Source organism: Esox lucius, chromosome 11, assembly GCF_011004845.1.
Source record: "Esox lucius isolate fEsoLuc1 chromosome 11, fEsoLuc1.pri, whole genome shotgun sequence".
Lineage (NCBI taxonomy): Eukaryota > Metazoa > Chordata > Actinopteri > Esociformes > Esocidae > Esox > Esox lucius.
In genome coordinates, this window is record NC_047579.1 from 41393135 (window position 1) to 41417733 (window position 24599).

General features: G+C 44.3%; 1 protein-coding gene across 4 annotated transcripts in view; it reads right to left on the reverse strand.

Annotated features, from left to right (window-relative positions):
* Positions 1–262: 262 nt before the first annotated feature.
* Positions 263–24599, reverse strand: part of LOC105013310 (gap junction gamma-1 protein) — a 61990-nt gene continuing 37653 nt past the window's right edge. For 3 of the 4 annotated variants that reach the window (XM_013136110.4, XM_013136111.4, XM_013136114.4), the window contains exon 2: positions 263–4598. In XM_013136110.4, the coding sequence (XP_012991564.2) occupies positions 3090–4544 (1455 nt within the window). In that variant the 5' untranslated portion in view covers positions 4545–4598 and the 3' untranslated portion in view covers positions 263–3089. Of the gene's footprint in view, positions 4599–13102; positions 13228–24599 lie in introns of those variants that run through there. The other variant, XM_013136109.4, reaches the window with a different exon arrangement.

Sequence of the window (24599 nt, forward strand, 5' to 3'; positions counted from 1 at the left end):
CAACAGATTGGTACAGTACAAAGGTTCACCTCCTCCTTCATCCTTCAGGTAGTATGGCCACAGTTTTCCTTGGCAAAGAAGCTACATGACAACCTGGCTGCATAGCAGCCTAACAATGTCTTGGCAGTGAAGACTGCTATTGTCACACCAACAGTGTTTGGTCTCTATAGGGTACTTCAGAGAAACGCTTCCACATCATGACACTGGACAGCAGAGAACAGAGAGGCAGATATCTTCATCAATATCATTTTTTTTTTGGGGGGGGGGGGGGGGGGGGGGGCTAGGCCCCTGAGGTGGAAACACAAAAGGCTGCCAAAAACCAGGGGTGTCAGATCATGGAAGGGTGGGATTGCATTCATTGACTCAGGTTGACAGTTGACAAGAAGACCCTTGTTTCAAAAAAATGTAAACAGATTTGCCTGTTGGAAGAGTGTTTCAATGTACCTGGTGAGATGAGTTGGTGCCACTAAAAGATATGAAGAAAAAAGATGGGGAGGATTGTAAAGTAATGAGACCATTGTGGAATTCATAAATTATATAAAACAACGTTTAAATAAAATGCAATGCCAGCAGAGGGCACTGCATGATCAGACAGATGAAATGTCAACCCAGTACTGTCTTAAGTCTTAATGTACGTCCAAACTTGAACGACAATAACTTAGGGACAACTACGTGGGTACACTGACAAACTTTAAAAAAAGACCAACTGTTTACCTATAAAATTTAAACAAAATGAAAAGATCCATGATACATGGTCATCAATGAAAATATTCATTTATGGAGGAAATGGGTTCTTACATGATATCTTGTAAATACAGATGTTCTCCAACCACAGGAGTTGGTATGGCACTGCTTTTTTTTTTTTTTATTCTACCTACTAAACACTTAGACACACAACAACATCCAAGTCACAAAGGAAATAAATGTAATTGACCTTGAAGAAATATTAGACACAAATCAGTGATTGACGGGACACAGCCATGAGGAGCCTTCAGGGAAGTGAACACCGACATTAGGAATGAACCATTTCATCAGTTGTCACTTCAATTTGACATCACTGCATTAAGAAGTCACTGCATTATGAAGTCATTGCATTATGCTGTCACTGCATGCTGTCACTGCATTATGATGTAATTGCATTATGCTGTCACTGCATTATGAAGTAATTGTATTATGATGTCACTGCATTATGAAATCATTGCATTATGTTGTCACTTCATTATGAAGTCATTGTATTTTATACTCTCTTTGCATTACAATGTCCATTCATTCTATAGCACAATGAAATATGTGACTTTGCAGAAAGTCAGCCAGCAGATTAGTTTTGTAGAACTCTGGAATGGAATCACCTGGAGAATGGACAGGAAATAAATGGATCAGATATCCCCAAAGAAGAGGCGATGATAAGGATTTATTCATTTTCTTAGCCCAACCTCTTCAAGAAAATAAGGAGAGTTTAAAGGCAACAGGCAACGAGTGTCTACTTCAGAACTGGAAGAGGACCAAATCACAAGAATGTCTGTATTGTGGTTTTGTAGGTTAGACGGTGTCAGCCCAGTCAAACAAATGCCTGCTGCAAAATCACTGAAGACCCTGAAGCACCTCTCCTCACCTGCCCACGCTAATACCCACACTAATAACAACTCTCCTCACCTGCCCACGCTAATACCCACACTAATAACAACTCTCCTCACCTGCCCACGCTAATACCCACACTAATAACAACTCTCCTCACCTGCCCACGCTAATACCCACACTAATAACAACTCTCCTCACCTGCCCACGCTAATACCCACACTAATAACAACTCTCCTCACCTGCCCACGCTAATACCCACACTAATAACAACTCTCCTCACCTGCCCACGCTAATACCCACACTAATAACAACTCTCCTCACCTGCCCACGCTAATACCCACACTAATAACAACTCTCCTCACCTGCCCACGCTAATACCCACACTAATAACAACTCTCCTCACCTGCCCACGCTAATACCCACACTAATAACAACTCTCCTCACCTGCCCACGCTAATACCCACACTAATAACAACTCTCCTCACCTGCCCACGCTAATACCCACACTAATAACAACTCTCCTCACCTGCCCACGCTAATACCCACACTAATAACAACTCTCCTCACCTGCCCACGCTAATACCCACACTAATAACAACTCTCCTCACCTGCCCACGCTAATACCCACACTAATAACAACTCTCCTCACCTGCCCACGCTAATACCCACACTAATAACAACTCTCCTCACCTGCCCACGCTAATACCCACACTAATAACAACTCTCCTCACCTGCCCACGCTAATACCCACACTAATAACAACTCTCCTCACCTGCCCACGCTAATACCCACACTAATAACAACTCTCCTCACCTGCCCACGCTAATACCCACACTAATAACAACTCTCCTCACCTGCCCACGCTAATACCCACACTAATAACAACAGTAATCTATTGAACTCTTATAGCGCCCCTCATAGAATCCCAAAGCGCTTCAAGAGATAAAAACAAACAAGAAAAATATCCTGACAGGTCAAACAACTGTTGCCACGTCTCAGAATGCCGCGTCCTCTGAAGATGGAGAGGGACAGGTCATGGCTTGTAAGGAGCAGAGGATGGTCTCTGGGTGATTTTCTAGAGGGATGGTTACTATAGTGTTAATGAAGTCTGGACTTTCATTCTGTACGATGTCACAGCAGCTCTCGGTGCCAGAAAGCTCAAAACAAAAAGTTCAGAAAGTGGCCAGTTGTCCTCACTGCAAGCCCGGCATTCCTTTTCCTCTCTCTCGTCACGTTTTGAAGATGTCCAGATTCAAACATCTAAACGCTTTTCTAAAAAAAACATTTTTAAATAACCAAATATATACACATTTACAGGAGCTCCGGCCACTGGCTGCTTACTAAGGTGCCGTGGCAACTAATCCCCGGCAACTCTCCTCCAACTCGTGGGATTATGTAAGGCACAAAATGGTGTTGGATATCCCCTGGAAGACATCATGACATTCCATTTCACAGAGGACAAACCCATACTCTACACCTTGGACCAAGGCTGGACTGTGTGTGTGTCAGGGTCAGATCCACACAGAGGGTTTGCCCTCCCCTGACTTGCTGCTGTTGTTGCTGCTGCTGCCGGTGCCCCCCCCACTGCTGCCCCCCTTGGCGTGCTTGAAGCGGTGTTTGCGCTCCCTGCCGGGCGGAGGCTGAGGCTGGGCCTGGACGATGTTGCTCCGGGGCTTGTCGTCACGCTCGTCCTCCAGCGGCTCCCCAGCCTTGTGCTGCTGGCTGTAGGCCTGGATGGCCGCCTCCAGCTGCTCGTGGGCCTGCTGGATCATGTCCTTGTTGAGGGCCACGCGGGCCTCCCCCCCTGTGGGGAAATTGTCCTCGTTGCTCCCGAACTGCTGCTGCTCCTCCTGGGCAATGTTGGCCCGGTTCTGCTTGCAGGCGATCTTGGTGTTGCTGAGGTCCGTGTAGGGGATCTGCTCCGGCTTCACCGCGATATTGTAGCCCGGCGGCGCCGACGGAGCGTTCCACGAGAACGGGTACCCCACGTACTCGGCGCCTCCGTCCCCCACCACCCCTCCGCCCGCGCCCGGCTCGGGCCCCGGCACCCCCGCGGAGCCGCCCACCCCAACACTGGGGCCCAGCAGACCCAACTGGTACTCATCCTCCGGGGGCGGGCACCGGCGGCGCCGCAGGATGTCGCATATGGTCCCAACGCCCAGGTGGAGCATCTCCCACACGTTGAGGGCGAGGCAGAGCATGGTGACACCGTACATGATGCGCAGGAAGATGGTCTTCTCGGTGGGCCGCGACACATAGCAGTCCACACTGTGGGGGCAGGGGTCGAAGGAGCACACGAACACGGGTATGACCCGGAAGCCATACAGCAGGTACTGGCCCGCCAGGAAGCCCGCTTCCAGGGCGGTGCGCGTCACCAGCTGCAGCACGTAGATGCGCATCAGTCCGTCTTTCTGGATGCGCCGGCGCCCGTCGTGGCGGACCTTGGGCTTGGGCCTCGGGGCCAGCGGGTCGACCCGCCGAGGGGGCTCCGGCTCCGGCACCTCGTAGATCATGGGGTCATCCTCCTGGTCCTGATCCTGGTCCTCCTCTATGCCCCGGTGCTGCCGAGCCCCGAAGCAGATCTTCCGGGGCCTCCGGTGGGTGTAGCCGCCTCCACCCGCGCCCCCCGTCGCGGCGCTCACCCCGCCCTTGGCCTCCTCCAGCCGGGCGATCTTGTTGACGGCGTAGCCCATGTACATCAGGGACGGCATGGCCACCAGGATGATCTGGAACACCCAGAAGCGGACGTGCGAGAGCGGCGCGAAGGCGTCATAGCAGACGTTCTCACAGCCCGGCTGGCCCGAGTTGCAGACAAACTTGCTCTGCTCGTCGTAGTAGATGGACTCTCCCCCCACGGCGGTGAGGACGATGCGGAACACAACCAGCACGGTGAGCCACAGCTTCCCCACGAAGGTGGAGTGGTTGTGGATCTCCTCCAGCAGCCGCGTGAGGAAGCTCCAGCTCATTATGTCGCTGGACAGTGGGGCAGACAGGGTCCCGCGCTTGTTTGCTCACAGACTCTGCAAGGGGAGGCAGAGGAAGGGAAAGGGAGAGAGAGGAGGAGGGACGGCGAAGGAAGGGGGGAGAGAAAAAGGAAAAAAACGAAATCATTCCACATACATTCTACAACTGTCTCGGAGAACATCAAAGTCATCAGAGGGTGTGATATCTTATCAGGAGAGCAGATGAGTGGCGGGGGTTTTGACAGGGAACGTGGAGAGACATTAGAGATGCAGAGCATTAGACGAGACGAAGTGCTTTGGTCCTTACAATTCCACATCAGGACTCACAGATGAATTACAGAGAGATGAGAGGAAGCTGATATAAACTCCTTAATCTGACACTGAGGACGGCAGTCAGACTCTAATCTCCTCATGTATCTGATCCATTCTACTGTTGCGAATACACTTTTCACCTAGCAACACCATTTCAACACAGTGTAATAAATGGCGGCATAGCGTCTACGGAGCTGACTACAAAGAGAAGATAACACACCAAAGAAATAGATGTAGCAGACAGAGTAGTAGAAATAGTCCCAATAGGAACTGAACACAAACACACACACATTCAGTTTGCATCCTGTCACCCTCTTTTGAGATATATATATATTTTTTTTTTTAGGGAATAAATCCTCTTAGTGATCCTGTGTGTGAGGTCCAGATTGTGTTGACTGTTTTGTTCTGGTGTGTTGAATGGCATTGTGTAGTGTGTGTGTGTGTGTGTGTGTGTGTGTGTGTGTGTGTGTGATGTTATGCCTGTCTATGTAGGTTAGCCCTGAGCTCCAGGCAGCCCAGTCCAACTGCACCAGTCACACCCGCAGGTGGCCCGGACAAAACCAGTGGAGCATCGTGTCACACAGCAGACCCACATTAGCCCAGGCACTGGAGCAGAACCCACATCCTCTTCCCGGGCCAGGAATACCCCCAGGAGAGGGGGAGCGGTGAGGGGGGGCAGGTGGCAGCAGCCAGGTTGCCTTCTGCACAGATTAACACCTCCACTAATATATGACCACCCCTCCCCCCGCCAAGGAACTCCATCCGTGCATCTCTCATTGTGAGCTGAACTGAGAGTTAAACCAGGCCATGGATGGAGCCTTGGAGGAGGTTCACAGGAACCCCACAGCCCTCTCCTCCCCCCCGAACAGGCAGTTTGGGAGCCCAGTTAGAGGAGGCCGGGGAAGGGCAGGCCCGCATTGGCGCTTCTCCCAAATGGCACCCTATTCCCTACATGGAGCACTTCTGACCGGGGTTACGGAGGGGGCAAGGGCGTCAGTTGGGACGCCCTCTGTTGTAGTGTGATAGGAAAGCAACGGGGACTTGGCATTAGAGATTGGAGTGTTTGGGGCTTCTGCCGGGACAGACTATAAAACACAGGCCGTATTGACTACTGTGACCGTATAAGGCCAGGCTGGGAGGATGTGGTGGCTACGCTGCATACTTCCGTTTTGGTGTGTGTGTGTGTGTGTGTTAACACCAGGACAGTGAGACCGTTCATATTTCCCAAGCAAAAACGTGACAACACTAGGGCCAGCCCTCCACGCTTAGCATGTGCAACCCCGTTTCCAAAAAAGTTGGGATGCTTTGTAAAATGTAAAGAAAAACAGGATGCAATGTACGAATCATTTAAACCCTATATTCAATAGAAAATGTAACAAAGACAACATGTTCAAATGTTGAAACTGTGACATTTTATTGTTTCTTGAAAAATATATGCCCACTTTGAATTTGATGCCAGCAACACGTTTAAAAAAAAACTGGGACAGGGACAAGAAAAGACTGGACAAGTTGTGTGATGCAACAAGAAAACCTGGTGAAACATCTCACAACTAATTAGGTTAATTGGCAACAGGTCAGTAACATACTGGGTATAAAAAGAGCATCCCAAAAGATGGGGAGGGTTTCACTACTCTCTGGAAAACTGCGCAGGCAAATAGTGCAACAATTAGAGAATAAAATTTCTCAACGTAAAATTGCCAAGAGTTTGGGAATCTCATAATCTACGATACATAATATCATTAAAAGATTCAGAGAATCCACAGAAATCTCTGTACGCAAGGGAGAAAGCCGAAAACAATATTGGATGGCCGGATTTTCGGGCCCTCAGGTGGCACTGGATTAAAAACAGGCATGATTCTGTAGTGGACATCACTGCATGGGCTAAATGAACACTTCCAAAAACCATTGTCTATAAACACAGTAAGGCGCTGCATTCACAAATACAAGTTAAAAAACTACCATGCAAAGAAAAAAACATGTCCTATGGTCTGCTGAATCAAAATATGAAATCATTTTTGGGAATCATGGACACCACGTCTTCAGGGAAGGCCTTGCTTATTTCAGCAAGACAATGGCAAACCGAATTCTGCATGTATTGCAACAGCATGGCTCCATAGTAAAAGAGTCTGGGTGCTAAACTGGCCTGCCTGCATTCCAAACCTGTCACCCATTGAAAACTTTTGGTGCATTATGAAATGATAAATACTGCAAAGGAGACCACGAACTGTTAAGCAGCTGCAATCCTATATCAAGCAAGAATGGGACAACATTCCACTTTCAAAACTACAGCAATTGGTCTCCAGTTCCCAAATGCTTACAGATTATTGTTAAAAGAGGAGGTGATGCAACACAGTGGTTAACATGCACCTGTCCCAACTTTTTTGAAACGTGTTGCTGGCATCAAATTTAAAATGGGCATGTATTTTTCCAAAAACAATAAAATTTCACAGTTTCAACATTTAAAATGTTGTCTTTGTACTATTTTCAATTAAATACAGGGAAAATGATTTGCACATCATTGCATTTTACGCAGTGTCCCAACTTTTTGGAAACAGGGTTGTAGGAACTGTCATGGTGACATGCAGAGACTGGATGCATCATGCCACTAATATGTCAGGCATAGATTTGTTCATTGTTAGTAGGATTAGAATCCGTGAAATATCTCTTGAATATTTTTGAAGACGTGTTTTTATGACTTGGTTTGGGACAGATTATTTTTTACCTGTGTTTTGACAAGAGACTGCTTTTTCATCTTTTGCAAGATACTATCTAACACTTTTAGAAGGGCTTCTGTTCTTAACGCAGTCTGGGATTCGTCCTCTGGTTTTAAAAGTGGTGCTGTCAAGCCAAAAAAGGTCCCGAAAAATGTTATACTACGTCGTGTATTTGCTCATTTGTGCCTCATACCAGCAAAGCCATTTGCTTTCCAACTTGGAATGTAATGGCTAACTGCAATATTATAGTGATTATACTTACATATAAACAACACATCCTGCCCAGACAGGGTAGTATAAAGAATTCCCAGAATGCATCTTTAAGTGTTCTATCAAATTTCCCAGGGAACTTCAAACATTCTGCTACTTAGCTGAGAAAGATCCTAAGCAATGAAGGGGAAAAAGGAATGCTAATCTGCAATAGAGATTCCTGGCATCTTGGATGCCTTTGGGTTATAGTGAGAGCCCTGAGACATCCACGCCATCTGCTGATGGGTTTTTTACCCACTCCAACATTCACCATATCAGGAGGAACTCAAGGAACATCTGATACCCACTCCCGACTTGCCTGGCACTAGATACCCAGACGGGCTTGCAATTCTGGGTGACTTCAACCGTCCGAGTGTCCATGAAAACTGCCTTGCCTGTGACCTCTGTCAGCTGGTTCAGGACAACCACCAGAGGTGAGGCCATCTTTGACATGATTGTCAACGACGTGAAAACATCGTGTGTGACGCCTGAGATCCTCTCTCCTGTCCTCTCAAGTGACCATAACTGTGTCTTCGGGATCCCAAATGCACAACTAACACCTTGTCAGTTCACTAAAACAAATAGCACCACCTATCCAACTTATTCTCGGGGGGGCTACTGTAGAATTGATTATGGGTGCAACTTCCGGTGAGATAGCGGAATGAGCCATTTCCTAGTAACGTTAACGTTAGCCCCAGCCAGAGTGACAGAGAAAGACATGGCTCTGGCCCCAGCCAGCCGTCAACAGTGTTTCTTTCTAAAGGAATTTCAACTATAATTGAACTAACAGTGGTTTGTGTTTTAACATATGTTGTTATTATTATTGTTATAAAATATAATTGCGGAGCTCTGGTACCTGTTGCGCTGTTCGCGGCTGTACTAACATCCAGACTATGCTAAATCTGTGGCTTCAACAACAGTGTGTTGACCACACAACCGCAACAAAAAGGGACTGTTCTTGTGACAAAAGGTACAGTTTACATCGCCTGCCAACAGATGAGAAATACAAAAGAATGTGGGTGAAAAACCTAGTCTTGAAGAGACCACCCAAAACTCTGTATGTGTGCTCATTGGAGGTGTAAAGATGACACAGCATTGTAGTGTTTGTTTGGTAACGTTAATGACAACCAGTTAATTCAGTTAGTTCATGGTACGAAGTGCAGGGCAGCCTTAAACTAAAAATAGTTTATTATGATTATCTGTGTGTTGAAAAAAATCCAGATAGTAGCCTAACATTAGGTTTTTTTTTTTTTAACTCTCCCCAGATCTGTATATATATATATATAACATAGCCTCAGAAACTAAAACTACAATAGGATACATGTCATCAAAACTAAATAGTATTAGTAGCACAATCCAATAACTAAAACCCTGGACCGGTGATTTTAAGGCTCTGACTTGGCTCTATGTTTGTTTTAAGGTAGAAAAGGTTGTGTCCCACCTCCTTTATTAAAACGCGATCGACTTTATTGCTGTGGAGGTACTGATAAGAATCCAAGCTTTTCAGGTTATTCATCGCTTCACTGTCCGTAGCAACAGAGTTGATAAAGTAGCTAAATATGCTAGTGTACGTTATTTGAGGCCACTTTTTCAGGTCGTCCTCCCATCCCTCAATAGCAGAAGGCAGAGGTATAATCACATTGTCCTGTTTGAGGTGTAACAGGCTGTGTTCCCACATGTTTTATTTCCCAAACGCTGAAAGACAATTAGCGTACCGCAATGACTGTTTATGACCGTTGCCATGGCAATCGCCGGCTCCGAAAGTCGTGCCCATAATTCACACAAGGTATCAGCCTGGCTGAAGTAAGTAAGTTTGCCAGATGGATCACTGATTTTGCCAGGGGACTTCGAATCTGTAGAACCCAGTGCCATGCCTCATCAATATTGGAGAATAAACTCAGTCCAAAGAAAAGTAAGATTTCTCCTGTCACACGAACCATCCAACCTTGCCCTCCCAATTCCTTCATTCCCAACTTCCTCGATGTCCGTGACACAGTCAGAGTCCTCATTCAAAATAACCTACGAAGGGACAACCAAGCGGCCCACGCGTTAAAATCTGCCATCAAGAAGCTGTTTGTCCCGAAGCGTCTAAAAATCTGATGTCTCCGACCTAGAACAGTGTCCATCTGTACCGTCTATGTGGGTCCCCTACTGGAACACACATCCCCGGTCTGGCACGGTTCTCAGACCACAGACAAACACAGAACACGGTTCTATGACCACAAACACAGAACAGGTGTGGTAGGATCATTCTTGGCCACAGATACTCACAGTACGTCAGATCCACTTGACACCCTACAAAGTGTTATTTCATACATCCACTAGTACTGCATTTCTCAAAGCCAGGTCCGCAGACCGGGCACTGGATACTGAGTTCTGTCTACTTCACTCCAACATTTCAAGACATCTTACAACGATAGTGACGTCCAGGCGGTTTGCTTAAGTCAAATATTTTTTAAAACAATCTCTGAAGGGGCAGTTAGCTGACAGATAGATTTAGCCTTGGCTGAAAAGAGAGCCAAGTGATGGTAATGAGAGGGGAAACCTGTTCTTACATGTTACAGCTGGCCACAGACACACACGCCACAAACCATGGAGGACGTAAACAAGATGAAGTCCAAAGTGTGGTGTCCATTGTGGTCCACCACGTGGCCTCAGCCTTGCTAAAGTGACTGGAAGCAGAATTAATGTGTTCAATGGCCTGTGAGGGTCCTCCGCCTTGCAGTTAAGACTTGCCTGTTTCTGCACTCACAGCCCTGGAGCTCCATGAATGGAACTAGCAGCCTGGGGCCCTATTACCACCCCCTACCCAGGAGAGAGCATCCAACATGGACAGGAGACTCCAGCTGCCTCCCCACCACTGCCATCCTATCGCCCCCACACATCTGGCCCTTCACTTATTCAACCAATCAAAATCTGATGGTGGAAATAAACTTAAAATCAGCATCACTCTTCCATAATTACAGAGGCAACACAGTCTTTTATGCCAGGATACATAGGAGGTGGCCAGTGGTCATAACCAACCATTACACATTCCAATACCCTCCAATAAGAAAGGTTTATCCTACAACAGATCCTTAGTCTGGTAACAGTATGGTATGTTCCAACCTATGGTCAATGGACCTATCCATATAGCCTATGTCAGTCACATGGGCAACTCCTAGCAGGAGGTATGGACAGAATGTATGTACAGGATGTGTGGGGCCCATCAGTAACAGGCAACACGTCCTATCTATGGTCCTTCTTTCAGAGTTAGTCAGCACATCTGTGTTGTGTTAAGTTTCTCATGCCCATTTCCTATCAGAGCCTTTCTATAGAGCATTTCTATAGTGCCTTTCTATAGAGCCTTTCGACAGTGCCGTTCTAAAGCACCTTTCTATAGAGCCTTTCGGTAGAGTCGTTCTAAAGCACCTTTCTATAGAGCCTTTCGGTAGAGTCGTTCTAAAGCACCTTTCTATAGAGCCTTTGGAGCAACTGAATTACTCAAAGCCCTTTACATAGTTAAGGGGGAAACTCACCTCATCCATCACGATGTGAAGCACCTGTCTGGGAGACACACAGCAACCAATTTGTGCCAGAACACCGATCGTACATCAGCTGTGAGGTGGTGGGGATTTGCCAATTAAGAATGAGGGGGTTGGTTAGGATGGAGATGGGTTCACCTTACACAGGCATGTGAGAGCATGTCTACATTCTACTATTCATTACCCATCACGTATACATACATACTGATGTAGTTTGGGTGCCTACCTTAAACCAGTGAGAGTAACTATTGTCCCCCAGCAGTGGGTTTCTATGGAAACCATCCAGCTGTTCGGTAATGATATGTAAATTGCCTCTGATCTGTGAACTGCAGTTGCTTTCAGATCAATGATTTCGAAGCCACTCGCCTGAGAGGTTACAGACCATGTGCTACATTGCTTTGATTTGACCCTTTCCTCTAATATCAGCTGGGTAGCATCCGCTTGTAGCGTAGCTCAGACACCAGCAGTCAAATGAAACCAGATGGGGGTGCAGGTCAGAGGAGTTGGAGCGGATCCCTAGGGGTTAGTTTGTTACAAATAGATGTTGTCACCGACAACCGACTGCAGATCCTCTCTGCAAAACATCCCGCTGATGAACCATCAAGACTTTTCAGACATTTTAATGAATGGACTCATAGTGCTGGTTGCCACACTGAGGTGCCAAGGCAGAGAATAGCTTTGACTAGGTGTGAGAGTGTGAGCAGCCCTGCCGTGGGGGCGGAGAACAAAGAGCTTGGATATGGACACAGAGTTTGAGCTTTGACTGGAGCTAGTGTGGGGGCTCTTCTACTGGTTGCTGTTGAGGAGAGCGCCACGGGCTGACAGCTGATATAGGCAGAGGAGCAGTGTGACATGGGAGCACTTGGGAAGGTCCAACATCAGTCGGGCTATGACGTTCTGGGGTTTGAGGGCATATGCAAAGAGTCCTACCAACAGGGAGTTGCAGATACTTGGATGAACACCTTCACTGAGTCCTCTGTAAGGTCAGGTCATAATGCAACCAATGTTGTAGAGCACAAAACGGCCTTGATGCGTGCAAGGAACGACAGTGTTTCCCAGGGTCACGCCAAGGTTATCTGCACCCTGGCCAGGGACACTGTGGAGCTGTCAACTGTGACGGAGAGGTGTTGGAGCGGACTGGCCGTCATCCCAGAGAAAGAGCAGTCCTTGTGGAGGTTGAGATGGCGCTGGGCCAACATCCGAGCGGAGACATCTCAGAGGCATGCAGAACTGCCACGCCGCCTCCTGGTGTCAGGATGGGGGAATTACACTTTTTTTAAGTGCCGTCAGTATAGAAACGATAGGTGGATGTGAGAATGTGACGGAGCCATGGGACTTGATGAATAGAGAGATGCAGAGAGGGCCTAACAGCCTATGTAGATTCCTCGTCAGTGGACTGACCACACCATCTTACACACTGAGCTGGACAAACAGAGGAACGGACAGATGGACAGGTCGACACACGTTTCTGACCCCAGACTCCATCCTCATATACAACAGATTCCGCACCATCTGCGTACATGCCCCCAACATGCAGACAGACCGACATGCAGATAGACAGACATGCAGACAGACAGGCAGGCAGACAGGCAGACAGACAGACAGACATGCAGACAGGCAGACAGACAGGCAGACAGACAGACATGCAGACAGGCAGACAGACAGGCAGACAGACAGACATGCAGACAGACAGACAGGCAGACACATAGGAGCGGAGAGTGTGTGGGTCCTGGTAAGGACTGAGGTATCAGCTGTGACTCACAGTTACTTTACCATCCTGGGACACCAACAAGGTATCATGTATTCCTCCAGCTGGAGGAGAGGAGAGGATTGGGCTGGAGGAGAGGAGAGGATGGGGCTAGAGGAGAGGAGAGAATGGGGCTGGAGGAGAGGATGGGGCTGGAGGAGAGGAGAGAATGGGGCTGGAGGAGAGGGGAGGATGGGGCTGAAGGATAGGTAGGTTTGTGATAAATTGCCAATGTAACATGGCAAAGAACAGCTCTTAGTCATGGGATACTGGCCATATGGAACACCCCCTCATGCCTTATGGCTTTATACTACAGAAATCCCGAATACTTATTGCCGATCTTATTTGCAGAACGTATTGCTCATCCTGATGCGTCGTCAGTTATTTAAAAGGTAATGTACAGTACGTCGGTGTTCAAAGGTAATGTACAGAACGTTGGTGATCAAAGGTAATGTACAGAACGTTGGTGTTCAAAGGTAATGTACAGAACATTGGTATTCAAAGGTAATGTAGAGAATGTCGGTGTTTAAAGGTAATGTACAGAACGTCGGTGTTCAAAGGTAATGTACAGAACGTAGGTGTTCAAAGGTAATGTACAGAATGTCGGTGTTTAAAGGTAATGTACAGAACATCAGTGTTTAAAGGTAATGTACAGAACGTAGGTGTTCAAAGGTAATGTACAGAAAGTCGGTGTTCAAAGGTAATGTACAGAACTTCAGTATTCATCTCTTATCTACTCATTGCTCGGATCCAATTATCTTACATGATCATCCCAAATTGTATTTAATTGTCTAGATTTAGGGGATTCTGACCTAAAATGTTTATCAGCGGTACCATCCTGTCATTTGTCCCCGTGGCAGTCCTTGGTACACCCCTCTCCCTCTTTAAGCACCACATCTTTCACTGTGGCCCATCTTTATTTATTGACCCATTGGTCAGCAGAACATGCAAAAACATTGATGTGGCCTAAAACTGTCAGGTGCTCTTATAATCTTCACCCAGCACAGCCGGATGAGGACCGGCCATCCCTTAGAATCTCTTCCGAGGTTCCAACCCATCTTGGGAGTTGTTCCAAGCCCCTGTGCATCAATGTCTTGCTGTTGCTCGCTCTTTGGGGTTCCAGGCTGGGTATCTGTACATGCATGTAGTGACGATAATGTCAAATGGGCCTTATAAAATACATTTGATTGATTAAATCTGTCCTGTAGTCCTTCTATTACAGAGGCTTCAGTGTTTGAGGCAGTAGTGGATACAGCTTAGGGGTCAATCTTCCAGCCACATCAAACTTTACAATGCATAGTTAACGGAAGATCATACAAGAACAATTGGAAACCATTGACACTAATATGTTTCTTTAATTGCTAGGAGAGTTGCTGCGTGTTTCGCCTTTCTCAGATTCAACACCCTCAACTCTCTCACCCAATAATCAATCTCACTATCCCTCCCACATAGTGAATGATTGTGAGAGCAACTGTCAGGCCTTAACACCTAACCAGATACGTTCAGGCCTTAACACCTAACCAGATACGTTCAGGCCTTAACACCTAACCAGATACGTTCAGGCCTTAACACCTAACCAGATACGTTCAGGCCTTAACACCTAACCAGATACGTTCAGGCCTTAACACCTAACCAGATACGTTCAGGCCTTAACACCTAACCAGATACGCTATACTTCCACTGCTGTTTCCATCCCTGATCTGGCCAATAAGAAACCTCAGAACCCCTCCAATATACGCCCCAAACTGATCGTGGGACAGCCAGTCTCACACAATTTGATGACACACCAGAGCATAGAAATTTGTCTTCCACAAAAAGCCAGTGAAGAATAACACCTGAAATCCAGTAGAAAGTTTGACCTGCCGTCTAAAGGGCTCAGCTCTGAATCCTCTAACAATTTCAAAATGATAAGGTCAGTCCATATGAGACACTAATAAGTAAGACACACTATATTCTGGAGAAGACTGGAATGGTTGACAGCATTCCACATATTTCATACAAAGATCATTGCCCACTTCCAGAGCTAGGAGACCCGCTGCTGGAGTGGGAGGGAACCAGGCAGAGACCTAACTGTCAAAAGGCTCCCTTTAAAGGTCACTTCAGTTTAGACGAAATAACACAAAAATAAGGAAGAACCTAAGCTTTGCCCTTCCAACTGCCTCCAAACAGAGGCAGGGACCAAGGCAGACATTAGACAACCATGTTCAGATGGGCCCCAGCGCTCAGGGTCCCATTCATGGACTCAAACATCCTCCTACAAGCTTCAGACAGAAACCTCTGGAAGAGCAGGAATGTACATACGTAAAACAAGACATCAAAGCAGTTACATCATCTAACCAGTAACCTCATCAAACCACTTTCTCTCATTAAACCAGTAACCTCATAAAACTGGTACTCTCATTAAACCAGTAACTTCATAAAACTGGTACTCTCATTAAACCAGTAACCTCATAAAACTGGTACTTTCATTACAGTTTTTCTCATTCGCTTTGTTACATTTCTCAGTTCACAACTGAAATTCAAACACTATATCATCTAGTCACTTGTGCACTTCATTTGTGCCCATCATAAATGCAATTTCTCATTCTTTTGAAAACAATTTTGAATGTTTTGGTACATTCATGCAATTTATGATGTATTTATTATGTAATATTTTCCTACATAATCAAGTGCTTATGTCATGTTGATCAAAATATATTATACGGGTTGAATAAGTTTCCCTCCCAAAACATCTAGGCATTAGTTCATTGCATAAATCATTAAATGCAAAATGGTTGAACCAGTTGTCATAATCTGTCAATCATATTTTCTATACTCAGAGACACAGCCAGATGACCCTGCTGGCTGCCATGGATGCAGCATGTGAAACATCATAGCAGATGCCTGCAGAGGCTGGATAAGACATTACAAAAGATTATTTTCGCACTGCATTCCAAGGGAAAATATCCATTGTGAAGTGAGTGTGAATCTGTGGCCTGACAGACCAGGAGGTGCAGAAAGACTGCACTGTAATTCCTCATACAGTGTTGCACATCCAGTTCCGTCTGAGCTGTGTTTCCTATGTTGAACTTGCTCATTTTGTATTTTTTCCTTTTTGCTGTAAAATAGTCGTCTTTTTCTTTTCTGTATCGCAGTCACACGTACTGTAATTTGTTGACAGACCAACAGAAATCCTGTCCAACCAGGTTATTGTAAGGTTTTTATTTTTCATTTTTCCCACTTGAAGATTTCAGTTTGTTTTTCAATTGAATTGTTCACATTATAGGTCACATTAAAAGTGAAAACATTTCTAACATGATTTATCTTTGTCTTTTTCTTTTGCATCACAAAAACCTGGCATTTTAACAGGGGTGTGTAGACTTTTTACATCAACTGTACATTCACAATATTCCACACACAGTTTCTTAAGTCAAATAACCAGACTTACACTTTGGCTTCTTCTGTTATTTAGATTTTAAGCATAATTTTATGTGTAAATATAGGTATAATATTCCCCCATCATACTGAATATTGCTATATAAAGAATTTCATAAAATAACAATATTTTGATCGACTGTTCTGTAAAAGTCTGACCACTGGGTGTCTCATCACAATAGTGACAAAAATAGTATTGTGTTGAAAAATATTTTTCTCATAATATGCAAATTGGCAGCTATTTACAGTTTTTCTCAAACATTTGGCCTCAATTCTCTAATGAGAATTACTTTTTTCTAAACAATAACTTTTAATAATAATCTCTGAACAATCAGTTTCTTGCTCACACCGGATTAGAATTTTTTATTAATTTAAGGAAATTGCACATGTTTTGGCACGTGTGCAAAAGAGTAAGTACAATTGTCTACATTAGGCACAACACCTACATGCACATGGCTTGCTGATCAAAACTGATGAATTGATTCTCAGTGAAACTGTCAAACTCTTCACAACTTCTATTCTTTCATTGTGTGAGCCATCACATGCAAAATTATCCATTCAATTATCCAAATCTGTCAGACATGCATGTATTATTCCATAAATATCTATGACATGGAATGTTTGTAATGTCTGCTAAATTGGTAAATTACCTGCCAGGTGACATAGTAATGAAATAGGAATTCGCAGGAGATTTCCCCCCCCAGTGCATCGCAAGGGAAAATATTTGATAAGATGTTGACAGACCAACATGAGCGACAGGATATCCACCAAGAAGATGGGAATTTGTAGTGTTATGTACCGTGAGGAGTTGTAATTCATTGTTTTTTATAGAACTACTGCAGGTTTTTTCATTGTTGTTGTAGTTTTTTGTTTTCATGGATTTAATTTTCTGGCAAATTTTCTGCTCACTAATGTGAATTTTCTGTTTACATGTAACACATCGCAACATTTACTGTGTACATACAAAGGTGCATATCCTTTTTCTGTGTACAACTATATTGTACAGTATTAACTTTTTCCATCTTTTACAACTGTTGAAACTGGTACCTAAAAAGCTCAGTGTGATACACACCAGCATTCAGCTAGAAAAAAAACTAGAACAAAATTTCTGTATAACAAACATTTCCAGGGTTGACTGCCATGGTGAAAAAACATCTAAACATTTTGACCAGTACGGCTCACATGATGAGAAAAAAACATTTCATTTTGGTGGCACTGGCCAATTTACTAACACAATAACTAGGTTTGAATTAAATGTTTTTGGTGAGTTACTACATTTTGCAGACATGCCATAGAGTTCTATGAAACAGTTGTGACGATTGCACTTACAGTTTAGAGAATGTTAAGACTGTAATACAAAAATATCTCGTATTTCTGAATACATGCAACTGGTAAAATGTCAACTGGTAAAATGTCAGTCTGATAAGAGTAAAGGAGAAAAAAACTATTAGAGGGTGGTGCCTGGCCTTAAACCAGTAACCTCATCAAACTAGGAACCTCATCAAACTAGGAACCTCATCAAACTAGGAACCTCATCAAACACTCTCTCCATTTCCCTTTCCGATCTCCTAATTAAAAGCACACAGTCCTAAACATTCCCTCAGATTAGGCGACATTTATGAATACTGTACATCCACTAACAGGAAAGCAAGAAAGAATTCCTTCTGTCTTTGTATCGCCTCCCACTCTCAACAATATATCATTCCCAAATGCATTCCAACTCTCCCTTAGGTTTATTCAGATTCTAAACAAAACATTTCAAACCAGTCAGAGAAAGGCTTAAACACATGCAAATTACACACTGACAAACAAGCGCTACAAACTCACCACACATTCAAAAAGACATAACAAAAAACAAACACACACACACAAACACACAAATAAACACACACGATTAATCTGCTAGGCAGACAGCCGGGATAACATCTGTAAAAGATAAATGGCATATTTAGGTTAATATGAGGGAACAATGTTCTAATACAAATTCATCACAGAAGAGGGAGAGACAGAGAGAGAGAAAGAGATGGAGAGAGCAACAGAGAGGCCAAAATCGAATTCACGTTTCAATGATTTACAGTTTTTACGATTGCTAACAAGTATTGTTCAATTCTGCGGATACCTGTGCAAAACTCTAAATACAGTTATCAAAACAACATGCCACTTGAAAATGCACATCCTATATATCTCAAAAGCAAATCTTTCTACCAAATGAAAGCTACCAGTCTCCCACGACATTCACACATTGTCATTCATAGTATCATGACCTACAAAACTCTAAAAACAGCTATCAATTTGTTTTAAATATCTTTTTCTAAAAGAAGAGTGGCAAACCAGTACAGTATAGAATGTTTGGTAAGATATGTAAAAAAATGGAAAAAGCAGAAAGGCAGATTACTGTATTTTGCTTCATGCAGAGTAATTCCAAAATACACAAAAACAAAATATTCCAGTTAAACACACACAAAGTGTAACACACCATAAATATGCATAATATATTGTCCAAAAGAAACAGATATATAACAATGCTAGTCAACCCTGTCTGCTGCATTGGGTCACAAATTCTCATCCACATCACAACGTATATGGCCTGGGTAGGTCTTCAGTTACATAATGCAGAATGAATATCAGCTGTGAATAGCAATAATATTAATAATAATAGTTTTTATTTTTTTATTTAAGATATTCTATTTTGAATTTGCAGTGCAATTTGGAGTATATGAACTTAAGTTTAACAGTTTTGATAAGGGTATCTTAATATGTACAAAATGGTCTGTAGATACACTGTTTTGCTGATAAATATGTTTTTGTGAGACAAATATTTATGAAATTTGAAGGATGTTGTCATTAAATGTATTTTGTGTCAAAGCAAGGACACAAAATACAGGTTGCCACATAGAGTGTTGATGTGATAACTGTTTTTAGAGTTTTCAAGATTCAAGGTTTATTTGTCTAATGAATGGCATGGCACCCGACATCTACGTAATGAGACTTAAGAAGAAAAAAATATAAGCAAAAACATAGCCAAACAAAAAATAATGCAATAATATACATAACACGGTACACTAGCAGCAGTTTAAAAAGAGTACTGTAAACTAGCAGCAATCTGGGTAGTAGAATTGAATATTATAGATATGGAAAGTAATAATATACATAACAATGTAAAGTAGCAGCAATTCTAGAAGGAGTAGGAAGGGGAGTATGAACATTATGGTAGAAGTATTGACATTTTATAGATAAAAATGAGTGTAATATGCTTATGGATGGTACATCATGCAAAGGAATATTCTAATGCCCATTAAATGTACCTGAAAGGACATCAGAGCAACTGGAATGTTCGTGTGTAATCAGTATGATCATGGATCAGTGTTACTGGTTGAGGAGCCTTATGGCCTGAGGGAAAAAACTGTTTGTGAGTCTGGAAGTGTGTGCTCCGATGCTCCTGTAGTGTCTACCAGACGAAAGCAGTATGAACAGACCATAGCCTGGGTGGCTGTGATCTTTGATGATATGATGCTCCATGCTTTCCTCAAGCATTGTGTGTGGTAGATGTCTTGCACGGAGGGAAGATGGCAGCCGATGATGCGCTCCGCAGACTTCACCACCCTCTGTAGGGACTTGCGGTCTGCAGCAGATCAGCTGCCGTACCAGGCAGTAATGCAGCCCTAGAGGATGCTTTCAATGGTGCACCTGTAGATGTTGGTGAAAGTATTCACCGACATCTCCTTAGTCTTGCAGACGTTGAGGGAGAAGTTGTCCATTTAGCCAGGCTCTTTACCTCCTCTCTGTAAGCGGTCTCATCATTGTTGGAGATGAGACCCAGGAAGGTTTTGTTGTCCACTGATTTTAGGATGATGTTGGAGCTGTGTGGCCAGGCAGTCATGTGTGAACAGTGAGTACAGGAGGGGACTGAGTACACAGCCCAGTGGCACTCCAGTGCTCAGGGTCAGTGCAGAGGAGGTGAGGTTGCCCGTTCTCACCACCTGGGGTCGGCCTGTAAGGAAGTCCAGGATCCAATTGCAGAGGGAGGTGTTGAGTCCCAAGGTTCTGAGCTTAGGAACGAGCTTGGCAGGCACAATAGTTTTGAATGCAGAGCTGTAGTCCACGAACAGCATCCTCATGTATGTGTTGCCTTTATTTCAGGTGGGAGAGAGCGGGGGTCCAAGGTATCAGGAAAGGTGGGGCAGATGTGGTACAGGGAAGATGGTGGTCTGTTTGAAGCAGGAAGGGACTGCAGATAGGGACAGGGAGAGGTTGAATACAGAGGTGAAAAACTCTAGTTGGTCAGCGCACCCCCTGGAAAGCCATCTGGCCCTGGAGACTTTCAAGGGTTCACTCTTTTAAGAGCTCTCCTCACGTCAGTCGTGGCTAGAGACAGGGTGCAGTCATCCTGGTCCTCAGCAAGCTTCACCAAAGGAATTGTGTTGGTTGCCTCAAACGTAGAAGATGTTGAGCTTGTCAGGGAGAGAGGCAACGGGACAAGCATCATTGCTATTTCTTCCCTTGTATTCTGTGATGTGTTGAAGTCCTCCCCACATTTTCCTGGGGTCAGAGCTGTGGTAGTTAAACTCCAACTTATCCCTGTAGTCTTTTTTTCCATCTCTGATAGCATTCCGTAGGTCATATCTGGATCTCTTCAAAGCCTCCATATCCCCAGAGCTATAGGATGAGGACCGTGCTCTGAGCCTAGCACGGATATTACCATTAAGTCAGGGCTTTTGGGTGGGGAAGGACCTGACATTGACACTCGGGAAGACATCATCAATGCACTTGTTTTGCACATGTATCCGCAGTATTGAACAATGGTTGTTAGCAATCGTAAAAAAACTGTAATGTGACTGAGGACTGAAACATACATTTTCTCAGGAATACAGTCATGTTCAATCCCGTTTATAGAGTGGGGAGAACAAGTATTTGATACACTGCCGATTTTGCAGGTTTTCCAACTTACAAAGCATGTAGAGGTCTGTAATTTATCATAGGTACACTTCAACTGTGAGAGATAAAATCCAGAAAATCACATTGTATTTTATTGCATGACATAAGTATTTGATCACCTACCAACCAGTAAGAATTCCGGCTCTCACAGACCAGTTAGTTTTTCTTTAAGAAGTCCTCCTGTTCTCCACTCATTACCTGTATTAACTGCACCTGTTTGAACTCGTTACCTGTATAAAAGACACCTGTCCACACACTCAATCAAACAGACTGACTTGGTGAGAAGGCAACCACTGTGGGCGCAATTATTAGAAAATGGAAGAAGTTCAAGATGACGGTCAATCTCCCTCGGTCTGGGGCTCCATGCAAGATCTCACCTCGTGGGGTATCAATGATCATGAGGAAGTTGAGGGATCAGCCCAGAACTACCAGGCAGGACTTGGTCAATGACCTGAAGAGAGCTGGGACCACAGTCTCAAAGAAAACCGTTAGTAACACACTACACTGTCATGGATTAAAATCCTGCAGCGCACGCAAGGTCCCCCTGCTCAAGCCAGCGCATGTCCAGGCCCATGTGAAGTTTGCCAATGACCGTCTGGATCATCCAGAGGAGGAATGGGAGAACGTCATGTGGTCTGATGAGACAAAAATAGAGCTTTTTGGTCTAAACTCCACTCGCTGTGTTTGGAGGAAGAACACCATCCCAACCGTGAAGCATGGAGGTGGAAACATCATTCTTTGGGGATGCTTCTTCTGCAAAGGGGACAGGACGACTGCACCGTATTGAGGGGAGGATGGATGGTGCCATGTATCCCGAGATCTTGGCCAACAACTTCCTTCCCTCAGTAAGACCATTGAAGATGTGCAAACTTATGTGCAAACCTGGTAAAGAACTACAGGAAACAAATTATCTCTGTAATTGCAAACAAAGGTTGCTGTACCAAATATTAAGTTCTGCTTTTCTGATGTATCAAATACTTATGTCATGCAATAAAATGCAAATTAATTACTTAAAAATCATACAATGTGATTTTCTGGATTTTTGTTTTAGATTCCGCCACTCACAGTTGAAGAGTACTAGCTATGATAAATTACAGACTTCTACATGCTGTGTAAGTAGGAAAACATGCAAAATCAGCAGTGTATCAAATACTTGTTCTCCCCACTGTATATCTCTCTGAGAACCAGTTGTTGGAACTGGAGCTTTCTTTTTCATCTGCTACCTGCGGTATTTGAGCTCAGACCCAACTAGGGTGGCAGGACTCATTACTGTATCTTTTCAAAAATATTCCTGGGTTTTCCAGAAATCTAATTTGGGAGATTACAGATAACCTACTTTTTCACTTTTAAGTCTGGAAGTCTTCCACATAGGATTCCTGAAAAGTGTCTGAATTTTAGAAAAGGTACCAGAACTTTCCGAAATTAATCCCATAATACAGGAATGCTGCACTGTATGAGATTGCTGGCTGGGAGAGGATGTAGAGAAACCTGTTCCTCTGACTGGAAGAGGATTCTATGGTAAGTCCACAACACATGGGATTTACCCCCTTCTTATTACTCTATCCATTCCAGTGGGTTCGAATAAGCCTCTCTGTTAAATGTTCAGGGATATTCAAATTACTACAATCCCTCCATTGCCAAAAATGGAATTCTTAGTCCCTTCCTTACCCTTGGATGTTATGGTAACCCTGGGAGTTTATAAGACATAATGGTGAGACTGTCTGGCAGGAAGGAGACTCCTGGCTGTTGTAAAACTCAACCAGTTATCAGAATTTATGATCACAACTTTCATCAGCTATTTTAAGAAAGTTCTTCTGAGTGTGTTTTTAGAAGGTTCTTAAGAGTCTGTTTTCAGATAGTTCAACATTCAACATAACGGCTGTGCATTGTGGGATTGTTGATGTGCTGTACGCTGTTACCTACCCGGCTACCTGCCAAACCTTTTCGAACTTACTCTATATAAACTAATTGGTTAAATTCTACTTTAAGAGTTTACCAATGCAATATTTTTATCTGTTGACTTTTTACCCAACTTTTCTACACCGGGACATAATTAACAGAACTACTCACCCCTCCCTGAACACAATTATCACGGTAATTGTTGTAGCTACAACTTGGATAACTATCGTCTTCAGGTAAAGATAGCAGAGTTAGAGGCTCGGCTTCAGACACAAATGTCAGGCAAGGATTATGTTAGTGTAGAACCAGAAAAAACTGCGTCTGTGCCACCAGGAAGAAACAACAGTGTTGTTAGCCCCCTGGAACAGCTCCAGCAGCCGGGAAAAAACATTCTATTGGTCACTGGGAAGAAATGCCGTCGACCAGTTAAACCTGAGTCACTGCTAGAGCCGACTGAGATTTTCAACAGGTTTTCCCACACAGGAGTCGGAGTCAAGGCCCGAGTCGTCTTTGGAGGGAAATGATCGGCAGCATTTTCTACCGGTGGCCCAGAAAAACAGAACTTTAGTCATCGGCGATTCCATTACCCGCAGTATTAGACTAAAGAATCAGCCGGCGATCGTACACAGTTTACCGGGGGGCAGAGCCACCGACGTAGCCGCAAATCTGGGGTTGGTGCTAGCGATGTCTGAAACTGGCAATTATCGAGAGTACAGAGATATTGTTATTCACGTTGGCACCAACAACGTTAAGATGAAATAGTCAGAGATTACGAAGCAGAACATAGCAACAGCGTGTGAACTAGTTGGAAAGATGTGTCGGCATCGAGTAATTGTCTCTGCCCCCTCATAGTTAGGGGTGGTGACGAGCTCTACAGCAGACTTGCGCAACTCAATCGCTGGCTGAAAACGGAGTTCTGCCCGTCGCAGGAGGTAGATTTGGTAGATAACTGGCTCTCTTTTTGGGACTCTACCAGAAATAGGGCCAGGCCTGATCCGCAGAGAAGAGTGACAGACTCCATCCTAGCTGGAGTGGTGCTCTTCTTTTATCTAGGAACATTGACAGGAGTCTCACTCCCATAGCCTCACCATGAGATAGGGTGCAGGTCAGGCTGCAGGCTGTTAGGCAGCCTGTTATACTATATTGGAGTCTGTCGATAGCATAGCCAGAGTAGTTAGTACAGTTTTACCTATTGCCACTGTGACTCGTTCCAGGCTGAGAAAGGTTAAACAAGGTAGTGCTAAAAATTGCAACCTTATTAAGA